Source organism: Meleagris gallopavo, chromosome 5 (genome assembly GCF_000146605.3).
Source record: "Meleagris gallopavo isolate NT-WF06-2002-E0010 breed Aviagen turkey brand Nicholas breeding stock chromosome 5, Turkey_5.1, whole genome shotgun sequence".
Classification (NCBI taxonomy): domain Eukaryota; kingdom Metazoa; phylum Chordata; class Aves; order Galliformes; family Phasianidae; genus Meleagris; species Meleagris gallopavo.
The window spans coordinates 38,436,305-38,455,297 of record NC_015015.2 but is presented as its reverse complement, the minus strand read 5'-3'; the positions used below and the strand labels follow the sequence as shown (position 1 = coordinate 38,455,297).

The 18,993-nt window shown below is 39.7% G+C and overlaps 2 protein-coding genes across 2 annotated transcripts in view; one reads left to right on the top strand and one right to left on the bottom strand.

The window, feature by feature from the left end:
* SNW1 (SNW domain containing 1) overlaps window positions 1-16,147 on the top strand; it is a 16,392-nt gene extending 245 nt beyond the window's left edge. Inside the window, exons 2-14 of the mRNA XM_010711779.3 lie at window positions 367-520; window positions 2,665-2,826; window positions 8,055-8,150; window positions 8,245-8,351; window positions 8,950-9,054; window positions 9,148-9,217; window positions 9,925-9,990; window positions 11,211-11,327; window positions 11,662-11,803; window positions 13,394-13,490; window positions 14,551-14,668; window positions 15,676-15,839; window positions 15,918-16,147. Coding sequence (XP_010710081.1) covers window positions 367-520; window positions 2,665-2,826; window positions 8,055-8,150; window positions 8,245-8,351; window positions 8,950-9,054; window positions 9,148-9,217; window positions 9,925-9,990; window positions 11,211-11,327; window positions 11,662-11,803; window positions 13,394-13,490; window positions 14,551-14,668; window positions 15,676-15,839; window positions 15,918-16,122 — 1,603 coding nt within the window. The 3' untranslated portion in view covers window positions 16,123-16,147. The remainder of the gene's footprint in view (window positions 1-366; window positions 521-2,664; window positions 2,827-8,054; window positions 8,151-8,244; window positions 8,352-8,949; window positions 9,055-9,147; window positions 9,218-9,924; window positions 9,991-11,210; window positions 11,328-11,661; window positions 11,804-13,393; window positions 13,491-14,550; window positions 14,669-15,675; window positions 15,840-15,917) is intronic.
* Window positions 16,148-16,533: 386 nt separating this feature from the next.
* On the bottom strand, window positions 16,534-18,986 carry SLIRP (SRA stem-loop interacting RNA binding protein). Its single transcript, XM_010711778.3, has 4 exons — window positions 18,860-18,986; window positions 18,684-18,742; window positions 18,101-18,208; window positions 16,534-16,739 (listed from the first exon to the last, which is right to left on the bottom strand). Exons 1-4 carry the CDS (start codon window positions 18,942-18,944, stop codon window positions 16,680-16,682), a joined length of 312 nt encoding a protein of 103 aa, XP_010710080.2. The 5' UTR covers window positions 18,945-18,986; the 3' UTR covers window positions 16,534-16,679.
* Between the last annotated feature and the right edge of the window lie 7 nt (window positions 18,987-18,993).

Genomic DNA, 18,993 nt, shown 5'->3' with positions numbered 1-18,993 from the left:
GCCTAGAGCGGGACGGGGCCTCCGCACCGCTGCGTGCTTCGGCGGGCTCCGCGCGTTTTCTGAGGGGAAGGATTCGGGCCGGTGTGGGGTATCTGTTCTCTTTTCGGCTTTTCCTTTCCGTGTTACGAGCTGCTGCCCGGGGAGCGCGGCTCCGCGGCCCGCTCTGCCGTACCGTACGCTTCCTGGTGATGCGCGGAGGGCGGCGGGGTGCGTGAGTGCGGCGTGCCCAGCCGGGGAGTGGGAGTTTGACTTTGTGACAAGGTGTTCGCTTGGGGAGAACTGCTCGCGGGTTTGTCTGCGGGAATTCACCTTGCTAAGTTACCTTTTTATGTGTCTTTTTTTTGGTGGCTGTCTGGGGATGTGCAGTTTTTTGCCAGCTCCAACCCAGCTGTCCCAAGACCAGCTAGAGCTAGAAGAAAGAGCGAGGGCTCAGAGATCCAGGCAGACTGCTCTGGTCTCATCACGAAGGGAGCCTCCCCCGTACGGCTACCGGAAAGGATGGATTCCGCGGACGCTAGAGGTAGGTGTTTAAACTCTCATCGTACTAAGACATCTGTGCTAGCAGTGATAAAAGTGTGTTTTTCCAAAGCAGAGATAAACTGTTAAGTATCCTGAGATTATCACGGGGAGTTGTGCAGGTCTACATGCAGAATTTCCATCCAGACTACTGCATTCTTTGTTTGGAGGAAGTTGTTCCAGTTCATGTAGTTACTTGAAAAGTTTGGTGGTAAGCAGCAAATGTTAGAGTTTCTTCTCTTCCGTGGTTGTCACTGTGGTAATGTGGAACTAGGTCTGTGACCCCTTCTATTTAAGGCGTGTGAATGCAGTGACCCTCCAAGAATGACACCCATACCATCCCTTTATCATTATTTGTTAAATATGTGCCCGGATTACAGGTGGAATAAGTGAACGGGTGCATAGCAAAGAAGAGAATGCTCATGTGTTCTGTGTTCTTAGGGTAGCAATAGATAACTGCTGTTGGGGGGTGGTAAGGGAGAGAAACTTGTGGGAGTGCTGGATAAGGTGACCTAAAGCAGTAGTTCTAGTGGTTCTCTAAAATAAAATACTTTTATGGAATTTGAGCTTTTAATAAAGGTCATGGTATTGAAATAGATAGTTCAGTTTTCTCCTTAGGCTGCTCATTACTAATGCTACTGTTTGAGTACTTATTCTAAATGTTAGGGGGAAAAAAAAGAAAAAAAAAAACATTTAAGTTAGTTCAATCAGTTTCCAGCATTGCTGGGCCAGAAAATGCTGCATATGTCAGAAAGATTGCTAGAGACTTCCCTTTTTGCTTCATAGACAAAAACAAATTCTTAAAGAATAGTAATTGCTTGCAGAGTATAGTCTTTATCTGGTTATCCAGAAATGCCATAATTGAAAAACAGCATCTATTCTTAATAGATTTGGTCATGTAGAAAAATCTGAGGGATAGCTGGATTTAGTTCTGGACTATACTTGAATATTGATTCTGTAGCTAACTGTTGAACATGGGGCATCCAGTGGAAGGCTTTAAACAACCAAAGTTGAATTTTAGTGTGCGCTTAAGACTACCATGAGCATGTGCTGCTTTGGAAAGAAATGTTCTGCCCACTTATTCCAGTCTCACCCGTGCTGCCTGCTGCAGTGGTGTTAACTGTTTGGTCTCATGGTGAATGTGTGGGGGATCAATCTACCCAAGACAGCCATCCTTTCTCCTTGGTCTGGTTTGCTGTCAGGTAAAATCAAAGCCATTGCAGCAGGGTGAAAGGAGACAATAGTGCTGCTTAGAGAAAATGCCTCCTTTGGAGAACTGCTTTTGAAATCATAGCCTGAACTTGGTTTAGCAATTGTGTACCAATCTGTTTGTATCTTCAGTGCTAGTGAGTCAGGATGGTCTGCTTAAAGAGGTCTTTAATTTATTCTGCTCCTTAAATGGTCTTGCAGCAAGAAGTAGAACAAGAGGAGAAGTAAACTGTTAAGAACACCAAGCTATTGGTTGCTTGTCCGGTTTTCAAGTCACGTGTCAAAATAAGGGAACTGATAGCTTGGCATTTGTACCATTGTAAAGCTGTGAGTTGCAGGCTTGGGAGTGTTGGAAAGCTTTTTAAATTTTTTCACATAATTATGATAGGATAACTAAAATTACAAGAATAGCAATTTTATGATGAAAATCTCTAGTGGTTCATTTTTGCATGTTTCAGCAGTTGCTTTATTGCAGCAGATAAATTCTAGAAGTTCTAATTAATAACTTGCATGTGAATTAAATACTTGATCATTGACTGCCTGTCATGCTGTACTGCCTGCATGTTCTAGCCATTGATACAAGCAATTTCTCTGAGTAAGGAATAATTCTAGACAGTTTCCTGCAGGATATCTTTGTATTTCCTTTTGACAAGTATAAGCTCTAGTCATCTGTTCTTTTACAAGGCAGAACAGTAATGCTGCTAGGGCATTTTAGCAGTGTTTCATTTTGTTAAAATCAATCCACTGTGCTTTTCTGTTTCCCACCCATGCAAATGTCACAACCTGGTCTAGCACCAGATCTGGAGGGTGGTGGCCCTGCCTGTGGGTTGGAACTTGGTGATCCTTGGGGTCCCTTCCAACCCAGGCCATTATATGATTCTATGGTTATACCTGGTTTTTATCTTTCAGTCATTCTCTACCTTTTTTCTTTTTATGTAGGATTTTGGAGATGGAGGTGCTTTTCCAGAAATTCACGTGGCCCAATATCCATTGGATATGGGGCGAAAGAAAAAAATGTCCAATGCTTTGGCTGTTCAGGTGGATGCAGAAGGAAAAATAAAATACGACGCAATTGCTCGACAAGGACAATCAAAGGACAAGGTAATACTAATTTGAAAAATGTGGATTGTGACATATACACACATACCTGGAGAAGTTGCATGTACGTGTTGTATATACCTGTAGTCACTGGTTTGACATTAGACAAATGAATTACCTCTTTGAAATACATTCCTGTTTTTCTTAAAGTTAAGAGCTAAAATGATGTCAGACAGATGTGAGCATTTAGACTAGGAGGATAGAATGAGCAAGAATTTTGTTGCCGCATGTGTGATCCTGTTTTGCAATTAAAAAGAGGAGATAGAAATGATGAGAATCTCTAAGGAAAACATAACTGATGGCTTAACAGCTTTTATTAGAGGGCTATTGAAGACAAGAAATTGAAAGCAGGCCTGGTCACAGATAGCCTTATTTCAGTGTGGAAAGAAAAGAGGCTAAAAAGTCAGAAAACACAGTTTAGCTTTCAGAATACTGAAATGCATCTTATGCTTTACTAATTTAGTATTTGAAGCTCCTGGCTGCTTTTTAAATAAGTTGCAGCAGAAAGTATTGCTGGTGCTTATATAGCAAAAATCTTGTGTTCGGTGATTTCACTGAGTTTAATGGGACCCAACTTTCATCTCCCACCTGCAGTAGTCTTTCTAAAAACAAAGAGGTTATATTTTGTCTTGTGCAGTTCAAACTAGTGTTGATGAAACAGTTTGCTTGGGTCTTCCAAGTTCCTTTCGTGGAGTATCTTCTTTCTGCTTTTTCAAATATAATGAAGTGGATTACATTATTTTTTTTATTTTTTCTGATAAGTGTTGGTGACTGGAAATGAGGCATGACCAAATGTTTGATGAGCTCCTTGTTATAGAGAGCATCTCCTGTAAGGAATAGGGCAGCTCAAACAAATGAAAACATGGTGATTATTGTAATTGATAGATGTGAATAGTTGTTTTCAAGTAATATTTCGGTTTCTCATCCTTTAATTTGTCTTGAAAAGCTTATGGTCTGTAATATGCCTCTTAATGCTTATGAGCAAGGAGAGGAAGCTAGCTAAATAGAAAAACAGAAGGTGACCATTACCTCACAAACAAAACAGGGCGAGCATTTGAGGAATATCAGTGGGATTCTTTGATTAAAATGGGCTTTTTTTTGTTTTAACTTGATCCTACAGTTGCTAAAGTTGCAGAGTTAATGTCAATAGGATTTCATGTTTAACTAATATTCAGCTGAGTGTTAAAAGTGTTACAAGTTGTATATCCTCGTCTCATGCATCTTAACTTACTGCAGCACCTCTGGAAGAAGAAAGAGTTCATATAGATCAGTCAAACTCTGTTATATGGATGGGGAGCAGTCTGAGAGAAAACAAACTAAATATTGAGGGGATTCACACTGGGTTCTAATCAGACCTTATGTAGCATCTTGAAATATTTGTCAGGAGAAGGATGCTAAAATATTAATGACAAAAAAGAATTTGGTGACACTGAATACTTGATAAATAGAAATTTTACTTATACCAAAATGGAAAAAAAAATAATAATAATTTTGAGAAGAGTAGATGGGAAGTGACAGTCATACCTGTTTTAGGGAGAAAGCTTTAGGACAAATAAAAAGGGGGGGGGAGAAGGTATCGTTAAACCCAAAACCTTTACAGCTTTGTCAGAGATAGATTTACTTATAAGATCAGATTTAATTTTAATATAATAGGCTTGTTCAGATTTGAACATCAGCATCTAAATATATTTGAGAAAAATATTAGAAATTATAATAAACTTCAGGGAAAAAAAAAGACCAATCTCCTGCTGTGTGTTATTTGGTTCAGAATTAGGGAAATACTGTAAAGAACAGGTCTTCACAGTAGTGTGCCTCCAGCATTGCTTTCATCTGCTAAAGAATGTCACATAAAAGCTTAGAAGAGCTTGGTAAGTGCTATGGGAAAACTAGGAGAGTTGTAGTAAGTTTAACTTCATGCTGTTAACGTTTGTCATATCAGTTCCATGAAGATCTGTACCAGCATTCGATAACTGACTCATCTGTTAGATTTGTATAAAGAAGCAGGCAAAGTTCTCGCTTTCTGGCCATACTTATTAGTGTGGCATAGCTGGGTAGCTGTTCCAAAACTGGGCTCTGTTAGCAATTGAACTAGAAGTAGGGTTTCCTAGCTTTTTTTCTCTCAGCTCTTCCTTCTGGAGCAGTTTAATTCTAACTGCACCCAGCTGGATGTAAATGCTGAGATTAAAGACGAGTTGTTGTGATTCAAGGAAGAGCAAAGTTGTGGGAAAATACAGTATTTGAAACAATTTCACTGGAAGTAACAAGTATTATTGCTTGATTTGTTTTGCAGAGGACCTGATAAAGTATTGGTAAATATGTCATAGGGAACTATTCCTCAGTGATCTGGGATAAGCTGAATAATGTTTTCTGTGTGGTAGAACTTTCAGTAGTGCATATTAGTAGGATTACATACGGACATTTTATTATCCTGAGAGCAGCAGCTGTAATTCAAATATTTCTTCAATTCTAATACTTAGAGCTAAGAGAAACAAATACTTAACAGACTACCAGGAACAAGAAGGATTTTTCTGATGCTATTCTGTGAATTACTTGTTTGGTTTGAGTTAAGAAGCAGATTTTGCTTTTGCAACAATTTATGGCTTATTTGAGGTTGAATTTAGTATTCTGCCTTCTTGTAGAGGCAGCAATTCCATCATCCAGACCCTGTATCTGGGTGGCTTGTCAGCAGTTTGTACTGTTGCACTGGTTCATCTCTTTTGCATCTGTTCCTTTACATATTTAAAAAATAGTTGCTTCAGAGAATTTTCCTTGAAAAATGCTGACATGATTGAGATTGCCTTCTCCAAACAGAAGGCTTGTCAGTCTGACATTCTGCTAGATAGGAAATGCTGGATAATGTTGATGAATCTGGATGTATGACCTTACATATCTGAGGATGAAGTTCTACGCTGTTATCCAGAGGAATAGCAGAGGAAGGGCTTTCAGCACTAGCTGTGTCATGAGCTCTTGAGAGTTCTTCCAGTTCTTCCTCTGCTCTTGACTGAAGTCAGGCTGAAGTAGTGCTTGGAGCATTGATAATTGACATGCACATTGGTGAGACTGATACACTGTCTCCTTATTGGGAGAAAAAAGGGATGTAATTGCTTACTGTGTTGTTATTAGGTCAGTAAGGGAACTGAACTATTAAGTCTGTTACTTTTTTTTAACGGCAAGAATGGTTTTTCTTTGTGGCCCAAGGCTGTGGCTTAGATGTTAATGGAGAAGAAAAGAGCAACAAGCCTTATCTGCAGTTTACTCTCATTATTGTGAATTCAGTTGAAGCATTCACAAGAGAGCAGTTCCACGCTTGTAGGAACTCCTGTCACAGCAATAGGACAGGTTAAGAGACCATGAACTGAACGAAAATAATGTCAGAAGCATTCCCTACTCATAACATTATTTGCCTTCTTGGTGGAGCTTGGTTTGAGAGCTTGCTGCTAGATTTCCCGCAGTACGTTTGCTAGGCTTCCAACCAGATAATTATAATGGCTTCTAAAATGGTCTGTACTCTGTATGGAGAAGTCATTCTTTGATGAAGAAGGTATTCAATCTGCCACACTTAATAGTAGCTCCTTGACAACAATTGGGATTGATGAGAGCTACACAGGGCTGCTCTGGATAGATAGAATAAAATGTATTGAGGAGAGATGTTCTGAGTGTTAAATTAAGAACCTGCTGTTAAGATACATGCCTCTATACATTGTCTTTTGGAACTGTGAATGTGACTGATGGCTAAACCCTACCATGAGCTACTTAGGTGAAATTGTTCTCTTTCTCATGGCATGTGGCATGCAGATTTCTGGTTGCTGCCTGAAACAGAAAAGGATTTGCTGTCTGTACCAAAAACTGAGCATTTAATTTGTAGCTAGAAGGCTATTCTGCTTTTCAGGCTAGTGTTTCCTTTTAAATTCCCTACATGAAAATAGTAGGGTACTAGCATATTAGAATATCAAGCTGTTCCAGTCTCCTTACCCTGGATCAATAGGACTTCTGAATATTAATGTTAAAATAAGATAATGTCTAGAAGAACCACACAGTGGTTCTATCTATGCCAGCTCAAAAAAGGACTCCAGTTAGAACATGCAGTCATATCAGTTCTTCAGATTTTGATGGAGACAAAAAAAAAACAAAATCTGGTATTCCTAGGCAAATTCCATCAGTGTTACTGATTTTATTATTATTTTTTTTTATTCCCCCTCTTCCCCCCCCCACACACATTGCTGCAGCTTTTCTTTTGTGTGCAATATTGTATGGTTTAACTAGTTCATGGAGCTCAACTGTACCTCATTATGTGGTAGTTTTGAGAGAACCTCTTAGGCTTTTTTCTTCTTCTGCCTTCGGGGTAATCAGAGTTCTTGCAGCATCCTTGGTTCTTCATGCAGCAAGACATTTGGATTTAGAGTTGCATAGAGAAACGCTGCTCTTCAGGTCTCCTTCATTTTGAGATGCTGCAATATTATTGTTACTAATCTAAAGGATGAAAATGTTAGCAGCGTTGGATGAGAAGCAGTAAATGGCTTTTGTGTGCCAAAATAATACTGAGGCAGAAGGTCAGCTTCCTAGTTAGACGTGGGCTTTATATAAGCTTTAAATAATGACTTAACTCTTTGAAGACTTTCTGATGTTACTGTAATGGATAAATGTGAAACGTTAATGCAACACAATGGAGTTTTTTCCCTGTACTTATCTAATTATGTTCTTTCAGTGTATTTCAAATTGGGCCTCCAAAGCTAGTGACACCCAGTTGCATACTGTGTGAAGACTGAACACCCATGTAAGGGAGAGTGTTTAGAACAGAGTTCTCAAATTTTCCAGGAACATACAAGTGAAATGAAAAGAATCTAAATGCTTAAAAAAAAAAAAAGGCATATATGAAATTAAGTTAGCCTTGGAGGCAGGAAAAAAAAAATGCAAACTTTGTCTGCTTTGGATTCTGAAAAAGGAAAAATGTGGGGAAAGGAAGCAGCAGTTTGTGCCTAATCTGAGCTCTGAGAGTGATTTTCATAATTGTATTCAGTTAGATTGGTTTCTGTGATTATCTCATCTGTAAATTGGGACAAAGAGTGTTACCTTGTTCTGTGGAAGTCACTGAAGAATGTGTAATTGTAAGGTATTTATTTTTGTATACAAGCTTTAATTAGTATCTAGCCTTTAATCTAGGGCTGAAGTACTGATTTTTAAATTTTATTTATTCCTGTTTTCCAGCACTAATAACATGTGTTGTCTTTTAGATTATTTACAGCAAATACACGGATCTTGTGCCAAAAGAAGTCATGAATGTGGATGATCCTGAACTGCAAAGACCAGATGAGGAGACAATTAGAGAGGTGTTGTATGCACTGATGTGCCTAGTTTACCAGAAGTATATTGTATGTCTTGTGTGTTTCAATGAGATGCGGACTGTGGTGTTTTCTTCTTCAGATAACAGAGAAGACGAGAGCAGCCTTGGAGAAGTCAGTGTCCCAGAAAATTGCGGCCGCTATGCCAGTTCGAGCGGCAGACAAACTGGCTCCTGCGCAGTACATACGGTGTGTAGCGCTGGTGCATGCATCAGATGTTAGGTACAGAATTAGGATGTTCCCTGACACTCAAGTCTATCCTTCTGGAGGTACTACAAAGCTAGTTCGTGTGTTATGAATTAACCTGCTCATGATAATTTAGTTTGAAGCGTGTTGAAGTATGTCTGAGTGTATCATGAGTGGTAGCACTTCTAGTGGCTTATTGCCTTAGCAGTAAAAACAGATTTGTCAGGGAGGACTGTGGATGAAGTAGTTCTGGAAATAGGTTCCCTACTGGGAGATTCAAGCTAAAACCAAGTTTGTTGCAAGATTCATCCTGTAAATAAGTTCAGTTGAAAGAATTTGTAATTATCAGGAAGCTAGTACTTGTGATAACTTTGTGAATCCAGGTTTAAACAGGAGAATAGAGCCCTGAGGAGGTGCATTCTATACGTATAGACCAAGTGTTCTCTGTGAGGTTACTTGTTCCTGGCATTTACAGTGGAAATGTCTTTAGTTGGTATGGATAAAGTTAAAATGCAGCCAGAGCAGTGAACTGAGGGAAAATGGTGGTAGGAAGGGAATACCTGGCTGCCTGCAAAAAGCTGAAGCACTCCATTTTATTCAGGTACACTCCGTCTCAGCAAGGTGTTGCCTTCAACTCTGGAGCTAAACAGAGAGTTATTCGGATGGTGGAAATGCAGAAAGACCCCATGGAACCTCCAAGATTCAAGTAGGTATTCAAAACTTCTTCATAGCAAATAAAACATTCTGAAGTGTATTTCCATATGATGTTCTGATTGCGTTTGTTTTGTTAATTGTTCAGAATTAATAAGAAGATTCCACGTGGACCACCTTCTCCTCCAGCACCTGTGATGCACTCTCCTAGTAGAAAGGTACAAAATACCATAGCTACCTTCTCACTTCCAGCTTCTAGGTGGAATCCCGAAGTCTACATTGATCTAGTTCATTTCTGTGTACTTTTTCTTCCTTTCTGTCCTTGTGATATTTTAAGTGACAGATTTGGTGCCTGGTACAGCCTCTTCTATTTTATTTATTTATTTTTTCATTTGGACAGTTCTGAAACTACCTCTTCTCCTACATAACTTGTCAAGGGTAGACATGCGTAGGTTTGCATTGCAGGACTTGTCTGTGGCACAGGCGAGTAGACTGAGGCTGTTAAAGTCTGCTCATTCTACTCTTAGAAAAACAATGGGGCATTTCTTGTATTGAGAGGGATTGTCTTCTCTCAGAGGTATGTGTAGAGATTCTTCAGTTTCCTACAACTTGAACTGCCATTTAATGTTCAAATGTTAACAACCTGACTGTAAGTTTTAAGCTGTGTGGTGAAAGTTTAGGTATAGCTAAATAGCTATACCATAACTTTTTTCTATGTTAGCAGAGGTACAATGCAGGAACATTTAATTCCTGCTAGGAAGGGTGGTTGGTTTTTTTTTCTTGGTTTGTCGTTTTGTTTTGTTTTGTTTGTTCCAGTGAGTGCCCTGAAGCTCATTAATGTCAATGGTACTACAGTTGCATTTGAGAATGGAAACAGTATTTCCTTTTGCTGTAAAACTAAAGATTATTTTCTCACTTAAATCAGATGACTGTGAAAGAGCAACAAGAGTGGAAAATTCCTCCATGCATTTCAAACTGGAAAAATGCAAAGGTAATCAAGTTGTCATAAAATCACCTTTCAAATATTAGACTTTGCTGTTAGACATACTATTCAATTATATACTGGTTTTAAACACCTAGAGTTAGATAAACTGGTTTCTTCCAGCACAGAGAATACACAGTTGTACAGCTCAGATTTTTTTTCCTCTCTGGTGCATTACAGTTGTCGAAATGACAACAATGTAGAACTGAGAATACATGGCTGAGAAAAGGAGAAAAATGATATTAGTTAAAATCCCCATAATAGTGCTGTATGTGGAGCAAACCAAAGTCTCTGGAGCTGATACAGTAAAGCCATCTGAACTGAAAAGGAAAGGGAACTTCTTAGAGAATCAAGCAGGTTTCTTTTTAATACTAGTCTGAATGTCCAGCAAGTTATCCTTCTTGCGTTCTTATACAATTAATTTTCATTATAGGCTAGCTTAGCTATTTCTTGTTTGAGTAGTTATGTTTTATACCTTTGTTTTTATCAGCTGGTAAGTTTACATTCAGAGGGAACTGAGAACTTAGAACATGCTGCAATGACCAATCTAGTTCTTGAACTTAAGCTGTTGTTGTGAGGCAGTCTCTTCAAACAGGGAAAGGACAAGCTGCATGCACTGATGTTATTTTTCCTACCCCAACACAGCTGCATCACTGGGACTGACACTAATTAGTAGATCAAATTTTAGGTTACAGATGCTAAAACCAAAGCATAAATTTTGTAGAGTTATCTGAAGAATCTTAAAATATCTATAGATACTTCCAGATTTCAGCTTCTGAAGGCATAGCAGGCATCTAGTGTCTCTTGCTTTTTCTTGCAGCCTTGGCCCTTAATTTCTCATTTTTGAGTCAGCTGATCTCTTAATAGCTGAACTCTTAATGAAAACATTTCAGGGAAATCAAGTTTTAAATACAAATGGTAAAACTACTTAGGAAAGCTGTCATCTACAATTCTTAAAGCAAAAGGCGGAGCTTAATCAGAAATTCATTCTCATTCATACTTGAAGGGAAAGTGTGACCTAGATTTGGGGTGGGGATGGAATTGGAGGGAAGCTTTGTATTGCCTGATGTGAATTTGGAGTACATCTAAAGAAAGTCCGTGGAGGTAAATTAATGATTGGCTGAATTCTGTGATAGTGTATTTTTTTGTTGTTTTCTTACCCAATAAATGTAATAAAGTTTGCTATTAAAAACCTTGCTAATTTCTGTAACTGCCTGCCTCCCCTTTAGGGTTACACCATCCCATTAGACAAGCGTCTGGCTGCAGATGGAAGAGGACTGCAGACTGTTCACATTAATGAAAACTTTGCCAAGCTTGCTGAGGCTCTCTATATAGCTGACAGAAAGGTCAGATGGTTGTTTAAATTGTTCTGTTCCATGTGGTTTTACCTTTATTATGTGTTTAATTCCTTGGGAAAATCAGCTGGGAGAGAGCAATAGCTTTTTCAGTCTGTCCTGCTTCTAGGTTCCTGTAACATTTTTATCCCCAGTATGGTTGAATCAGTGGTTCAGCATGGATTAAATTATTGGAGGTCATGTCTGTTGTTCCTCTGCTTGAATTGTGATATTTTTCTGGTCTTGAACTTCAACTATAGGACTCAATTCTTCCCGTTTATCGTGTAACTCCAGTGCAGAAGATCTGCTGCACCCCAGGTGCTAACTAGGGGTCTTATGTGTGCAGGCTCGTGAGGCTGTGGAGATGCGTGCCCAGGTGGAGAGGAAAATGGCTCAGAAAGAAAAAGAGAAACATGAGGAAAAGCTCCGAGAAATGGCCCAGAAAGCAAGAGAAAGAAGAGCAGGGATCAAAACCCACGTTGAAAAAGGTACATTTCTTTGTTACTGAGATACTGTGGGGTTGTCTGTTTTTTTTTTTTATACTCTCTGAAGCGTAGGTTTGCAGAAATAACCTGAGAAATTAAAATACCCAAATGTTAACTATAAATGTAACATCTGGTTTTTACATCTTTCCTTGAACAGCCAATGTGTTTGCTTAATTTGTGGGGATCTGAATTTCAACCTCAGGTTTAAGGAGATTGTTTAGAAATTGATCACTATAACTGTACAAAGTAATGGCTTTCATGGACTGTTCCAATTTGATTTCTTTTTCAGGAAAGGCTTGTTTTGACTTTGTCTATGAGAACTAAGATGATAAATGCAGTATTCTGTCTCTGATGTTGTTATAATTGGTCTTAAAAAGAGGTAGCTTTGGCTAGCAGGCTCAGAATCTAATAACCTAACTAAATCATACCGTTGTGGTGTCTTATGTGTTGATTGAAGTGACATTTCAGAGATCAAGGTGCTGAACTTACAAAGCAGTTCTCTTAATGTCACTTAAAGGTGGAGAATATGATCATATACTGCAGCTGGAATGGACTAACCTGTTTCCAACAGTACAGGCTGAGAACTAGCAGGCTGCAGAGCAGATCTGTTGAGAAGCACCTGGGAGTCCTAGCGGACAAAATGCTGAAGAAAAGCTAGCAGCATGCCCTGGCAGCAGTATTCCTAGGGGCTCCTAAGCTGCATCAGCAGGAGTGCAGCCAGAAGGACAAAGGAAATAGTTGTTTTTCCTTTACTGGTCATGTGCTAGACTGCATCTGGAATAGTGTCCACTTAAGAGACTCTCAGTTCAAGATAGGCATTGATGAACAGGAATGACTTCAGTGGAGGGTCACCAAAATGGCCAGGTGGCCAGAGCATCTGTGTGGTGAGATGCTGAGAGAATGAAGCGTGTTCTGCCTGCAGAAGAGAGAGCTTGCTGTTAACCTAATGTCAGGCTTCCTATGGAGAGATCAACAGCTACACCGTGGAAAAATGAGAGTGGTTAAAATCTCAAGTGGGTACTTCCAACAGTGTAGGAGGAGAAAAAATTTTCATCAGGACAAAAAACAGTGGAACAGGTTGTCCAGAGAGGTTGAATGTCTATCCATGGAGGGTTTTCCAGGGGAAAGCTCAGAGCAACATGGTTTGATTTCAGCATTCATCTTGCTTGGAGCAGATTAAAGTAGACATTGTATTCCAGCCCAAGAGATTTGGTGATAAGGAGTCACAGAATGTTCTTCAAGATGTCTGTGTTTGAATGGCATTTTTATACTAATGTGTAACACAGAAGAGGGTATGATACAATCATCAGCAGGTATTTAGAGTGTTAATTTGTAGATGGACAAAATTCTGAGCTCTTTAAAGTTCAGAAAACGTTGTTGTGTATGTCTGCTGTAGGTCTCTTATCAAGGATGTTTAATTGAGCAAATTACTGTTCTCCTTATGTCCAGTTTGTTTAAAAAGTAACATACAGTGCTAAGGATCGCTTCTCTTTTGAAAATGAATGTTGAGTTGAATGACTGTGCCAATGTCTGTGCTGTAGTTAATTCAGACTTCAGTAGCTGTCTCTAATAAGCAATCTTGCATGTGTTCAGAGGATGGAGAAGCTAGAGAAAGAGATGAAATAAGACATGACCGGCGCAAAGAGAGACAGCACGACAGAAATCTCTCCAGGGCAGCTCCTGATAAAAGGTGAGTCACAAACAAAGAAGCTGCTTTATTACTGTACTAATACAGGATTCCCCACTACAGAAGCTATTACATACAGCTTTCTCCATTGCCTTGACATCGGTGCCTGAATTTTACGTTGTGGAGATGCTCACTGGTGTGAAATGGTACAACTGAGTTAGAGTATGGCAGTGTTCCTGTGATAAGGGCTTAAAGCTCTGTTAACTTTGCTGGCTATATGCAGGAAATAGTTGGATTGCAACCATAATACTTAATGAATGTACAATAAGTATTCGAAGTTGAAAGGAAGTGTGGGGCTAGCCTGTGGTAAATTATAGTCATTAATATAGCACTTGTTTGGAGAACCCATGTCTTTGGAAAGTTAAGCTTAGGTTATCTGCAGTCAAACATATCTGGAAAAATCAAAATTTCTTAAATCAGACAAGAGAAGATTTCATATTTGCTGTTGTTTTGGGTGGGGTTTTTTGTGTCCTTTTAGGGGCAGGAGACGATTGGTTGGTTGGCAGATCCTCAGCATGTTCAGACTTTATTACCATGTTCACAGCAAGGAGGTTGATACCTGTGTCTTCAGCAAGACTGAAATATAATCTATAAGTAGATTTTTCTTGAAACTGTACATTTAAAATGTGTTTAGATTTATGAATGTAAGCTGAAGTAACTTGTTTGCCCAACCTACTGAGATTCCTTGAGGACAAATGGTTTCTGGAGGCTTAAAATCTCTAATATCTTAAAATTAGATTGCCCAGCCTTTCAAGAATATAATTATATTAGTTTGTGCAAAAAAATATGATATTTTAGACCAAATCAGCTTGATATAAATTGCAGATAGTGGAAAGTAAATTTAAATGTCATGCTTAGTCTGAACATAAGTTTCCCAAATGTTTCTTTTCCCAGGAGACAAATTTTAAATGTTACCTAGTGAGAAACAGTACCGGTTAGAATCTGGTAGCTGGGGCAAATAGTTAGCAACTAATAGAGAATCGGGTCGCAATTGAACATTGGGAGAAAAAAAAAAAAAAAAAAGGTTTATCTGGCTTAATACAACTCAGAATTTTCATTTCAGGTCAAAGCTGCAGAGAAATGAAAACAGAGATATCAGTGAAGTTATTGCACTAGGTGTACCCAACCCCAGGCCATCTAATGAAGTCCAGTATGACCAGAGGCTGTTCAACCAGAGCAAGGTAAAAATACCTTGTCACAGTTGTGTAGTTTTCTGTGAGAACAAGCAAGCATGTTCCAGTGGGCACAGGTAGAGTCCAAAGGAGACCTTGTTTTAATGGATGGTGTGGATGAGCTCTGAGAAATCTCTACTTAATGGGTAGCAAACTGCTAATCTCCCTAATCTGTAGCTGATGCAGCAATCATCGGGATATTCAGAATGTGTAACTGTTTTAAAGTGGATTGGGTCTGTGGAAAGAAAAGTAGGAGAAAAAAGCTATTTTGCCTTCAAGTTGCAGTAGCTTTCTTTTGTGTAAATGTACTGATTGAATAAGGAAAACTGCCCTGAAAGAGAAGCAAGTAAATACTTGCCATTGTCATTAATGTTTATATTATAAAACCTTCTGAATATACAATTAACAGAAACATTTGTCCCTGCAGTTCTTACTATTGAGAGATTAAAAAGAGAGATTAGGCTTTTAGAAGTCCCACAATAGTCCTGCAGTGTATCAGTCATTCTTTTCCATGCCTGTACCGGAAGACTTGTAGGCAGAAGGGAAAGGTGACGAATCAAAATTGAGCAAGCAGGCATCTCTCCTACTTCCATGGCTTACATAAACTTGTGTGAGATTTAGATGAGTCAGCTTAAATCACATTTGCCAGAAATTCTGATTAATATGCATTTCTGTATGGTTGCACTTGGCTATTATAGCCAGCTGTACTTGCAGGGCAGACTGAGACAATAGATTATTCTGAAATATGAGTGGCCTGCAGTCCTTCCTGCTTTCTGGCAGTGTAGAATTGGTCTTGACTGGAGCTTGTAAACATGGTGTTAAGTTGTCTGGACTTAATCTCAGACCTGAAACCACTCATAGCATACGAAGAGCTTGAACTTGATAGAAATAGTAGTAAATCATATAGTAGTCTTTATGTCTGCATGACAGCAAGCCTATATCATGATGTTAAAATAAATTAGCTGAAGTTTGGCACTCATTTACATTACACAGCTGTACACCTTTCTCCTTCACAGGGCATGGACAGTGGCTTTGCTGGAGGAGAGGACGAGATTTATAATGTTTATGACCAGCCTTGGAGAAGTGGCAAAGATATGGCTCAAAACATCTACAGACCAAGTAAAAATGTTGATAAGGATATGTATGGTGATGATCTAGAGACTCGAATTAAGACCAATAGGTAAGAAAATAAAAACAGAATACACTCAATTAGTGTTCTGAAGTCCCAAACACTTGAGTATAATATCTTCTCCCACAGGTTTGTTCCTGACAAAGAATTTTCTAACTCCGATCGTAACACCAGAGGAAGAGGCAGGGACGGACCAGTTCAATTTGAGGAGGATCCTTTTGGTTTGGACAAGTTTCTGGAAGAAGCCAAGCAACATGGTGGTTCTAAACGGCCATCTGATAGCAGCCGCCCTAAAGAACATGAGCATGAGAGCAAAAAGAGGAGGAAGGAGTGAGTGCCTCTGTACCTTGAGTAGCAAAGAAATGGACTACAAGCTTGGACTTCATAAAAAAAAAAAAAGTGTTTTTAATATCACAGAGGTATATAGGGTGATGCCATGTAAAGAAGCAGTTCAGAACTCTTGTGCTGTGTGGAGATGCATATACACACACTAGTTCCTCTACCAAGGACAGTTTCCTATGAAGAATGGAGACTGCCTGGAAATATTTCACAGGGGAACTGTTCTATAGCAAGTTCTCTGACTTTGCTAATTCCCTGTTGCCCAGCATCTCAGGGTAAGAATGTAGCCCCTTCCCACCACCGTGGTTTTATTAAGTAGCTCAAGCTTTTACTTCATTTGTTACAAGCTCTCCCACTGTAAATAATTACTGTATCATGCTGTAATAGATGCTAGAGAGCTTATATCTGCGTTTCTGTGTTGTTCCATAGTTTATTTGAACAAGGAAGGGAAGCAGCTGGATTCTGTTTTAAATCCAATATTCACAGTTTCTCCATATTCTTTATTTCAGTTTCTTTACACTTAGTGAAATAAAGCCTCTTTCCACAGTTCATTCACACTGATTCTCTCTTTTGTTGAAGGTATCTTCTACCTTGCTGTTGTCTGAGAAATAGCTGAAAACAATGGAAATTGTTCACGTTAGGCAAAAACTTTGACTTCTTTTTATTTCTGATTTTCTGAAACATCTGTATGGAAGGTAGACATTAATGTGTGAGAGCAATAGCGACAGCTGCTGAGTCCTGGAAGGAATGTTAAATAAAATTTACTGATAAGATTAGCTGTGGTCATGCAAAACACATCTTAGAAGTTTGGAATTTCAAGTGGAATTAACAGAAGTACTCATTCTGCTTTTAGAGAGACTTGTCTTTTTATTAAAAAAAAAAAAAAACAACAACAAAACTGCCTTCTATTCCACTAAAAAGAAGCATTTTAGCTCTTGTATCTCCTTTTAACAGTCCTTGGCTTCACTGGTAGGTAAGTAAATATGGGTATCTTGCAACTTCAAGAGTAAAATGGAAATTGAGGATCTCATGCTAAAGACTCACCAGTGGTAGTCACAGTACTTATTTTAGTAATTGCCTACAGCTAACATCCTATGTTATTTTCAACTCAGTTTAACTAGTATTAGCTTGTTGCCTGGCTTATTGCATCTTGAGAGTGAATTCAGTAAACTACTAAAGTTTTGCTTTTCTTCTGCACCATTGTTAACTTCCAGGCCAGCTGTAAGACACCATGCAGTAACCACAACAAAGAAAGGCTTCTGTAGTACGAGCCATTTTAAGCAAAATGCTTTACTGTAATCAACATATTGCAAGACCCCCTGAAGTCTCTTACAAATTGGTTGTACGCTGCTTGTCAGAACAATATGGCCAAATTCATATTGAGTATTTAAAGTCATTAACTGATAATGTCTGCTCCAGCAACCTGCTCGTTGTTCTTTAGCTAGGTCAGCTGAAGCACATGCAAGTCTACAATAAAATCACCTTAGTCATTTACCTTAGTTAGAGACTGTACCAAAAGCAAGCTTCCAGCTGGCACTGCACTGTCACTTGTTTTTACTGGTTTAAAAGCTTAGCTTTGTATTCTGTTATACTCCACCCTCTCCCTATAATGCAAATTTGATGTTGGAGTCTGCTTGCAGAAAACTTTATTACAGCTAGATAAAGGGTTGCATAGCAATTCCTGAAGAATTTTACCGCATCTGTGTTCCTTTAGTTTAGCATAATGGAAAATCTATGTCTGGACATGGTTTCTCTCTGGGTCTATTACGGTTACACAACTCTAAGTAGTCAAGCTGACGTGGTGGAATAAATAACTATAATTTTAGAAACACGTTAGAAGTATACTGAAGTGGCAAAATGCTTAATCTCACTGGAATAAGTATGGCATTAATTTGACGTTACAGCATCCATGAGGGAACAGAATTAAAGACCCAACTCCGTATGCTACTGCACTAAAGGGGTTAAACCATTACCTTGGCGCCTTCCAGTATGTGGGAGTCCTTCTGGAGCACATTCTGAACCTCTTCTGGAGATGAGAATTTAATCCAGCAGTAACGTTTGTGGAAGCCTGTGTCTTTGTCCTAGTTACAGGTTAAGGGAAGAAGCTGGTTACTGTAGGAAGTTTTTACATGGGCTGTTAAATTTTCTATCCACGTCCAATTTAAGGATTCAGAAATAATCAGAGAAATCAGTACAACTGTTCAAAAGTCTGCTTCATACTTTAAAACACGTATTTTCATTGACAGCTGGGAGGGGGCGTGAGCTATTAGAGTGGAATAAAGCAGGGCCGGTAGTCTCAAGTTGTCCTGAACCTTCAGCAGGGATGGATTTTATTCTTTAGAGTGCCCGCTATGACGCTACGTTTTGGGTCTTTAAGAAATGCAACGTCGATCGTTTAGCCAGCCAGGTTAAGAAACAACCACCCGGCTTTCAAAGCCCGCGGCAGACATTAATACTGAGAGGCCTGGGAGAGCCGGTGCTGAGGGGGGCAGAGCCCGCGGGCTGGGTGCAGCAGGGGAGGCCGGGGGACTGCGGGGGGCAACGGCGGATACTTACGAAGGGCAGCTGGCACCTCTGCACCGACCCGAACTGGGAGAAGTACTCCTTCAGCTCCTCTGCGGGAGAAACGGACGCATGGTTACTCGGCCCTGCGCCATAGGGGACGGAGCCGTGGCAGCCCCAAGTGCTGGGAGGGGGGGGGAGGGGTAGGGAGTGAGTCGCCGCGCACTCACTGCTCGATACCGTCCAGGGAACCTCGGCCACGAAGATGTCGAAGATCCGCCGGGACTGCCGAGCTGCCCCACGCGCTGCCGCCATCTTGTGAGCCGCGGCGTTCCCCCGCTCCGCCCCGCCTCGGCAGCGCGCG